At 31.3% G+C, this 10,361-nt stretch overlaps 1 protein-coding gene across 14 annotated transcripts in view; it reads left to right on the top strand.

Moving 5' to 3' along the window:
- Positions 1-78: 78 nt before the first annotated feature.
- The window catches only part of LOC125645531 (lamin-B1-like), a 41,445-nt gene continuing 31,162 nt past the window's right edge, over positions 79-10,361 (top strand). For 2 of the 14 annotated variants that reach the window (XR_007359360.2, XM_048871092.2), the window contains exon 1: positions 9,271-9,521. Coding sequence is in view for 10 of the 14 variants with exons in the window: in XM_048871092.2 (XP_048727049.2) it covers positions 9,460-9,521 (62 nt within the window). In the remaining 4 variants the exon portion in view is untranslated. Of the gene's footprint in view, positions 146-447; positions 647-6,701; positions 6,962-9,270; positions 9,522-10,361 lie in introns of those variants that run through there. The other 12 variants (XM_056140269.1, XM_048871089.2, XM_048871088.2 and 9 more) reach the window with 9 other exon arrangements.

The following is a 10,361-nucleotide window of genomic DNA, read 5'->3' as shown; positions in this document are numbered from 1 at the left end:
TGCGATAAAATCAGCAGCTCCCAAGCGTTTGAGATTGAATTGATAAGAAGACATATTTTCAAACATGTTTTTCACCCAGAATTTGAATGTTGATACCGTTTCCGGTTGTCATTGTTAGGAGAGAAAAAAAGAGAAAAGTCAACGGGTAATATTATCAGTCAAGAACCACAGATGATAAGCTTTCTCAGAGTTTGAGGATGGATGGTTGAAGAATTAACTTCCTACTACAGACAAACTTTTACCTACAAACACGTTTTTTTCTTCTAAAAAAATATATAATTAGGCCTATACACATGGATTTGTACACATTAACGTATTGTAAACATGGTTAACATTGCATTAATTGAAAAAGCAAAGGTATTAAGAATTGAGAGCAAGTTTCTGCAAAATATTTATTGCTTTTTTTCACTGTAGCATACTAAATATATGTTTTTCATTTTAACCTAGTTCTTTTAGATTTCCCGCGCAGACGTTCAAGTTAGACACGCCCCCTGACTCTCCTTAGTTACATGTCAACAGGTACATGGTTGTACAGACTGATGATATGGAACCTGTTCTATTGTGTTCGGATGGTATTTACTGACAAGGCTTAGCAACTTAAGAAGATATCCTGTCTTTTAATCTGGATCTTGTCCTTTTGTGTACAGTAAGTCATTCATCAAGATAATAACTGGATAAACATCATTGTTTTAGACTGCTCATGTACACAAGTGATATTGTAATAAAAGATAATATCATGCTTGTTATTAAATCAAAAGTTGGAGAAGTGTCTTTGTACTTGAATTTTACAGGACAAATACCAAAGATGAAATCTTAAATATATATATTGTAAATATGCTGAATTTGACTTCTGTAATTACCTCTTTATAAGGATTCTTATATGTTACAGAAATCCATATGAATGTTGGTGTATATTTGTTGAAAAATAGCATTTCATATTGGCACTGAAAAAAAAAGCAAGCAAATTATATTTGTCACCTTTGGAAGCAAAGTTTTATGTGGTGTATGATCATTTACAAGTATGAAAGGTTGTACGTTAAATTTTGTTGTGGTTGATGTCATATCACCATTAGATGTTTGGGAAGTCAAAGTGTTTATGATCAAATTTTGTCTTGAAATTCTTTGTTATTTAGTGTCTCTATCAACATAACCAACTATACTTTATGTAACAAACAGTCATTTATATATATGTATATGATGTTGTGGTTTTACTGTTCTTGTTCAAGTTCAGTATTCCTAGTGATGACTATTACCAGACATCAACTTAGGATTTCCAGGTATTAAAGAAAACTAACTTATATCACCTTGGTGATGATGATCACTGGATGAGACAGGGATACTGCTTAGCTCCTTATTTTATTAAAATGGAAAATACAGTCCAGCAATAGTTAATAGACCTTAAATGATTTGATTTAATCCAATTAATTCTAGATGAATTTTTAAGAAGGGTTAACTAATTATTGAGAACAATCCTCTATGCTCTTTGAATTCTTTAAATCAAAATTCAAAGAAAAACGACTGGTTGTAAAGCATTAAAAAAAATGCTAAAGCTTTTTTATATCTTTTTAAAAATCCATATGTAGGAGGTTTACAAATGATTTTTTAAAAATTGAAGTTTTAGTTTTACTGGTTATGTTCTCAACAGGTAGTTTTGATACCAACTTTTACACAGTATATCCTTCGTTAATCTAGGTGTTAAAGTTTGCTCTGAAATCCATGGAATAACATGAAATTTTGGATATCTGATAACTTCTGTTTGAGAATTTTGTGCAGTGTTTCATTGCACACCCTGGCATGATATATGTCTATGCAACTTTAAAAGTTATCTAGAATTGAATTACAATATGTTTTTTAATTACTTTTTCCATTTAAGCTTGCATATTATATTCTATTCAAACAATTTTGGACATACCATCTACACTGTATAGCAATTTCTAACAAACAATATTTGATTTTTACTGTTCATGCTGTTTGAGAAATAATTTTCTTTACCCATGAGAATTTAGATTCTGTTAATTGAAAGTTCGAGATCAAACTGTATGTTAATACTTAAAGGTGAATATAAAAGTTGTCAAAGTAAGAAACAATGTTTCATAAATGCTGTTGATTGATAGCAATTACATGAATTAAGAAGATTTAAACATTTGTTCTAAGGGGCATGGATGCCAAACCAATCATTTAAGGAGGACATGCATTGTAATGCATATTTAAGACATTAATGCATTGCACTCATTAGTCACAAAAAACAGTTTCTTTTATTAAATTTAGTAACTAGATATGTTTGTGAAGCACTGATGCCCCTGTATGGCAGCAAAGTTGATAATGGCCAAGGTTGAAGTTTTTCAAATTTAGATCAAGCCTCAAGGTCATGAGATCAAAAATTCGGTACCCCAAGAAAGTTCTTATCACAAAAAACACATGTATGAAATATAAAAGCTCTAGCACTAGCTGATCAACAATTATGGCCAAGCTTAAAGATTTTGTATACAGACATACCAAAAACTGTATGCCCCATATCTCTGATTCTTGCATCAACAAATCACATCTCCACTGAATGGAGGGAGTTTTTGAACAGGGACAGAGATACTTATTATCAAATTTACAGTGCCATTGTTCATACCTGTATGCATGAAACTCTACTCAAAATATCATTGTCTGGATTGAGATGCTTCTGAGTGAGAGTTTACATTCTGTTATGAAAAGTTAACCATCAGTCCTGATCATGCTGATGCAAATTTCTGAATATCAATTGCTGTTCACAAAAATTAGTTTCCAGGAATTTTGTCTGAGAGCAGTGAGAGGTCAGTGAACATGTACCAATGTATATGATATATTCTACATGTAAATATAACGTACATACAAACTATTAGACACTCTCTTGACACACAATGTACTGAAAACATTTTATTCAATAGTGTCGTATAGGAGTATGCTGTCAAATGCAAAACATTTACAAAGTTATTCATCCAAAGTTTAGTAAACTTCATTCAACACTTTTAAATCTCTATAGTCAAACTATTTATTATCACATTAGAAATTGGATGACATAAATTCTGAAGAAAAACATTATAATGCATGTACATAGTAATCTGTGGAAAATTTATATATTAAATACCTTACACAAAACACTTTTTTGTCAAGGAGTAGATGTAGGGGTGGATCTAGTGAAAAGGAGAGGGGGGGGGGGAGGCTGGATTATGGATAGGTTGACAAACAAACACACAATACAGGGTGTGACTAGTGTGTAATAAACAGGAATCCACTGGGAAGGCAATTGGAAGAAATGTTTAAAAAAAAAATTGGCAGTGATTAGTGTGCTGGGGATCATTAACTTGTTTAATTATGTCATAATGTGTTTCATTAACTTGGTAGCCTCAGAACTGCGTTTATCAGTGATATTAAATTTCATCAGGTAGGTAAATGACCATTAGAGACAATTATACTATGCACAAATAAAATATGCTTTCTTCCGCAATATCCTAGTCACAGCATAAATTTATGGTTCTATCACTCAAGGGGGTAAGACATGAAAGTAGTGACAGTTATTTAACTTTTATGTTCATTTATATGTGCTTACAGAATATAGATCCTTGTTGCAGCATAGATTTATGATTCATTATCATAAATTTCTCTATTAAGGTAACTCCATACTCGCAGTTTTATCTGATACAAGTTTAAATTGTGTATTTATTTCCATTCATTAGAGTTAAAACTAACAAATTATCAAATAAAATACATAGGTCATCACACTTTTTAAGATGTGAGACGTACATAATCAGAATCATATATCACCGTCAGAAAATTGCAATTTTCATTAAACATCGTTATCAAAATCTCATAAAAACTGGTTATGACGATATAGTAGTATTCATAACAATTTCATGAAACAAAAATATACAAAATGTATGTAAAAAATAAAGGAAATCATTGCATAATAGACTTGATAAAGAAATCAATAGAAACAGAGTTATTGCCCTTGGATCCAATATTTTGAAACGTATCATTGATTATTCATCTATAACTTAGACTTTTGAAATATTTTTTTTTAACAAGATTTTTTACAATAACTATAGGAAAAGACTCCAACAAAATTTATGTTCCTATCGTGCATAAATCTAAATAAATCATTGATTTTGCAAAATCTGATGACATCACAGGAGGGTGGAATTACTTTAAAGGTGTATTTATACACAAAAACTGCAGCTATTTACTGAACATTATTAATTAATGTTTTCTCTTTTTTATCCAATAAATTTACCAGGATATAGGATGCCATCAGTTAAAGAAATTTAAAAAATGAAAAATGTTGAATGTGTTAAGTAGGTTTGTATCTAAGCAATTATAAATGATGATTTATGACCTTATGTGTACATGGAGTGTTACTAAGGATCAATCACTGGACTCCAGGCGTACAGCAGTAGCAGCTAAGTGATGGCTTTGTTATTCACTTATTCATAACATTAACATGGTACATATTTACTTTTAATTAGAATTATGGTTGTTAAATGTATAGATATAAATTATGACTGAATTCATTCCGCTGAATTTTTCGATGTAAAAATCTATTGGCATTGACCCTCAGGCTCATTTTGGTGTCATAAATTAAATTTTTATTTTGCCCTACCAAGACTTTTTCACTTATTTTGAGACATCACCAACTGAAGTTAAAAAGTGCCACAAATTTAGACCTATGCATGGCTCTTGGGGCCATAGCAGTGAGGGTTCTTTATTATGGCATGTTTGCTGTGATACTGGACCTCGGTTTTGAAGATTTCATCCAAAAGGCCCACTACTCTTCATTTCTATGCTGAGCGGTTGGTGAAGGAGCAGTCACTTCTTATTTAATGTCTCGAGTTGGATGCGGTCAAGGTAGATTCTGATTTTGAACACACAACCTCCCACTGAGCCACTGCGACCATCTTTTGCATGAATCTTATTTGGGTCCTTGGTTTCCAGATGATATCTCTAATATCATTTGCATGTCAACAATGAAGTTCACATGAAGAGTTTAGATCACTTAAGAAGCCCCCTTATTTTTATGGCTGAAGATCAAGGATACCAGTTTCCATGTAGGGAGAAATGGTTTCCAAAAGATAATCTCAAATACATGCTATTTGAATTTTACATGAAGAGCTTTCATACCCTAAGGATAACCAGTGCATGAAATCACAGTATGCCTGCTCATTTGGGAGGCATTGATTTAGCCAAGAGCATATGAATTTGCTACTTTCCATGCTGACAGAACATGTTGGAATATTCAGCGAGTTGAATTTTGATTGGAATTAAGGTTATATTGAAAATAAAAATCCAAGTCATGTTATTGCTTAATTGCAAGTTGTTATATCTGGCAGTAAATTTCCAAGCTTTGTGATACACTTAATGTAAACTGTACACTAAGATAACATTTTATTTTTTATGTCAAGGGTCATGTTCACGAGCAATAATAGGCTGGATATGATAATCTATGATTAAGTTTAGATATCATAATTCTATCACAGCTATGGTATGTTGTCTGTTGATTGGAAATAACTCATCAGTCTTGTAATTTTGTTTGAAAAGTATATATAGCTTAGTTTTACCTTGTGTTTAACTTTTTCAAATAAAATTTTTCATCTGTCCATCAAATGTGATACCTAGGCTTGAGTATCAAGGTCAGCTACATAGTATGATATGCATTATGCTGCAAACATGCCATATGAATACAATTTTCATGATTCTTGTGTTTTTTAAACAGTAAAATGCTTTCTTTGTTGTTTTATCATGTAATGAAGGTATTGAGCATTGCAGAAAAATTCATTACCTGTGTTAGCAGGTCATGCAGTTTTTTTCTGCAGTGATTGCTTAACCTTCATCACTCAATAAAACAACAAAGAAAGGTATGTTATTGTTTATTATTTATGTGATTTTTAAAAATATAAACTAAATTTAAGTTCTGAAATATCATATCTTTGACTCATTCGTTACTTTAAACAGAATGGCCAACCTTTGATATGCTCCATATTTGGTAATCGATTATGTGGACATGTGTTATTTTTTTCTATTATGATGTAAACACAGTAAAGTTGTTTATATTTGTGTATATTTTGAATATTTGTGTAAATTGAGATGCATGGTTATTATTTACAGTATACAGAAATAGCGATATAAGGAAGTAAACTGTTTTCTTTAACATTCATTTTATCAGAGCCGTACTGTAGTTTTTGAACACACACTGAAATGGTTATCAGCTTTGGTAGCTGTCCAGTGTTTGTTTAAGCTGACAGGTTCTTAGTTTCTGTAAAACTAATAAGGTTTTATGGTAACATCTGACTTAGTGGTTCAGGATTTTTTAGGTGTGAACAAAGAGTGCAAATTTAGCATTTAAAGTATTAAAGAAACAAATACTCATTTTTGATTACCGGTAGTCATTTTGCTTCGGGTTTTTTGGTATAAATTATAGAGTACTTAATCAGCCATCAGTATTTAATTTTATCATGTTTTTAATTAAAATGATGATGGAAACTCAAAAAATTTTCATATATCCTAACATGTATGTAGCATTAAGGATCTAGAAACTGAAGTGAACAGATCACTTGTGTTTTATGCATACTGTGGTCTGTGTACTTAATTGAAATTTTTGTAAGTGCTTAATTCTCAGTATGTAGAACAATAGGTGGGTTGGAATTTCATTGCTGTTCTCATAGACCCCAGTATCAAAAATGTTTCACAGGATGATCGTTTATCAATGCCCTTTAACTAAACACCCATTGACTTTTTGACAAAAGGCAGCCATTGGTCCTTAAATTACCCCCACAGTCCGCTGGTAACCGTGTTTACCCGTCTGCAACCTTCGTTACCAGCCAAAACGGTTGACAAGCGACGAGCAATAGTTATGTAGACAGGGATATTCATTGAAAGTGGATTTTCTTTTTAAATGCAGTTGTTCCACTTGATTGGTGTATTAAATGGCCCAGGTGTTAAGGTGAGAGATGGATTTTAGTCTCTAGGTAGAGAGGATGGTATTCACCTATTAAGAACTCCATGTTGGCAATCGTAGCATGCCATGTGCATTCTCAAGGCCTCGAAGATTAGATTTGATTGTAATTTTTTTTTTTTTAGATTCATTGTATAGGGTTATGTGTTTATTATATAGAGTTCATCACAGTTTGAATAAATGATCTTCAATTTCATTACTGGTTAAGCAGTTTAATTCTAGAATAAAATCATATGAGACCAGAGCAACTGAAAGTTGTTTTCAAAATCATTTTCAAGATTTCATGTGATTTTTAATTTGTTGATTAAAGAAGATGACGTGTTTTAAACTGTTATTTTGCCCAGAGAAAATTCTTTTTCATCAAAGGAAAAGTGCATTGTTAATACATGCACATTGCTTTTGTTTTGGTAAAATTTTATTTTGCTGATTTTGTAGTTTTGTTTTATTGAATTTATTATATCATGCATTTTATTGCATTGATATCTCTTTGAAGTACATATAGTAGAAGGCTGAGTTCAATATAGGAATGCAAAAAAAAATAAAAAAAATAGATAAATAAAATAATGATGCTGAGTACTTTCTTGACACTATCCCACCAGCCTATAGATATCATTTACAGAGAAAACTAAGATTGCCATATAGAACAGAAAACACACATACATTGATAATTCTTAGGAAAGCAATGTAATTGTTTATATTGGTAATTCATGAAAAACAAAATTTTTAGAATGTTTATCAATTTGGACATATGGTTTATTAACATCATATACATGTACCAGTAAGAGGACTGGCTATTGCGATTTTCATATCATGATATATTGCATTACATGTGTATTTTAAACTAGTATTTGCAATATTTACATGACAAAATATATAAGCTTTAAAAAAAGTAAGCTTACTTATATTTTTAAACATGTAACTCTCTTTTTTCAATTAAGAGAAAAATATGTATGAAGTACAAAGATAAAGTTTCAACGATACAAAGAAAATTTTTGTGTTAAAACCCACAGTACACACAGAACACAAAGAATATACTATCTTATATTTTAACCTTTAAAGAGTGTAATTGTTTGTCTGAAAATGCAGTTTGAAAGGCAATATATTGAAAAAACATATTGTAATACTGTAATACAATTTTTATGCCCCCGGAATCAAAGATTTGGGGGCATATAGTTTTTGGTCTGTCCGTCTGTCTGTGGCAAAAAACTTTAACCTTAGTTATATCTTTTACACCATAAAAGGTAGGGCTTTCATGTTTGGTATGTGTATTTCTTGTGGCAAGACCTTTCCATTGACACCAAATACTTTGACCTGGTGACCTTAACATTGAACCTTTGACCTACTGTTAGAAAATTTGAATATAAGTCTTATAAAGGGAAATGCTTTTATATTTAGCATGCACATTTCTTGTGAGAATTAACATTTCCAAAGATACCAGTGGCCCTTTTCATAAAAAAATCTTACGATTAAGATGAAAATTTAAAAACCCTGTAAAAAAATTTTATAATTTTTCACTCGCATATTTCTGAATGAGCAAAACTAGGTAATGAAACTCTATTTTTTACTTGAGGTACATGTCAGTTGCACTCACCTGAGTATAAGGTAAATTTAAGACAAAATTTTTATCTTTGTCATAAGATTTTTTGGTGATCTTGACATTGACCGTTGACCTAGTTTTTGGAAATTTTGAAAAAGACGTACAATGTCTTACAGGTCCATTTTGTTGTTATCCGAGGGCATCAATGTTTCCCAAACACATCTTGTCTAAAACTATATTGCAATACACCAGAATACCAATATTATTGCCCAGTCCTGTGTAATTATTTTAACATTTACAAGATCAGCATGATTTAGAGCCATTTTCCTAAGTTCATGCAATAGTCATTTTAAACCAAATTAAATGTTTGAGCCTTTTATTAATTGGTTTTTTTTTTTTTTTTTTTTGGTCATGTCAGATGTAGACCCCTGTGTATTGTTTCGAACCTTGGTTTTCACAAAGTGTAAGTAATAATATTCTACTAGACACTCGATCTGTATAAGATTAACCCTCGGGGTGCTTATATTCTAACTCATTGTCTAAACAATATTTAATTCCGATGTTGACGTGTCATTAGGTTTTCCGACATGTAGAGTTTGAAATTTTTAAATTTAAAGGTAGACCACAAGTTACCAATTTTGTAGAAGCTTGCATTAAAGTCAAGGATTATCTTTATTCAATGAATAGAAGGATTTATCTAAAACCAGTCAGATATGATTATAGAAATAGAGTAATGTTTAAAAACTTTGCAACTTGGACTGGAAACAGTGTTGGGGGGAAATGAGGCATGTCTAACAATCGATCAAAGCCTGCAGTTATTTCACTGTGTTCATGGATTTATTTGTTAGTTGGCGGACATTACATTACTATACATACTGGAATTAACATTGATTGATGTTCTGTGCACTTGGGTCCAAATATAAGGGCATGCACATTCATAATTTAGACAATGGTCAAAGGTATGCCTAAAAAATGCAAGAAGAGAAGGGATTCTTTGAAATGCACAGCAAAGTAAGTAGGAAAATAATGTTTTCAGGTTTGAATAAGAACTATATATACTAGGAGTATGTGTTTCACATTGACCTTGAAAATATCAGGAGGAAATTGGTTGGGAATTTCACTGCATTGTACCAATTAAGGTTTTCATAGTTGTATCGTCTTGAATTTTCATTATTCAGCCATCTAATTGTATTTCATATAAGATGTTTGACAAATAGATTGACTGTTTGAATACCTATTGTACTTCATTCAGACATTTCACATATACCAGTCACCTAACACACAAGATATGAAAGAACTCTAAAAAATTACTCAAAATGTATATAGGGAACACAAACTTTTTGTATGATAAACATTATTTCAGGTTATCATTTATTTTTCTTTCAGTCAAAAAAATTGATCATTTTTCAGACTGGGCACTTCAAAGGAAAATACAGACTGTATTACTGTTTTGTAAATAATTCATGTAGGTTTAGAACGATGCCATATCAGTGTTTGTATACGCTTGGCACAATTTGATTGAGAGCTGATCCATTATTGGTTTTATCGAGCAGTTGTCTTGCCTATGTCAAGATATCAATAGAATATTTTTCAACAAGAACTGTGATTCAAAAATTGGTCATAAAGTATATGCACTTGAATACAAGTGTGAAGAAAGTAGAATAATGAGGTAATGAATATTGAAGTGACCCAAGTAGAAACAATTGAGCACTGAGTTGATCCCCATATCTAACAGGTGGATGCTTGTCAAGAGATTTCAAATGAACTGCCACCATCGATTTAATTTTTGTTTGTGACATTTTTTGTTTGACATATCTATCTTTGCTTGAAATCAAAGTTGTGTATGTTAGT

This window comes from Ostrea edulis, chromosome 6 (assembly GCF_947568905.1).
Source record: "Ostrea edulis chromosome 6, xbOstEdul1.1, whole genome shotgun sequence".
Taxonomy (NCBI): domain Eukaryota; kingdom Metazoa; phylum Mollusca; class Bivalvia; order Ostreida; family Ostreidae; genus Ostrea; species Ostrea edulis.
This window is presented reverse-complemented; position numbering and strand designations above follow the sequence as displayed.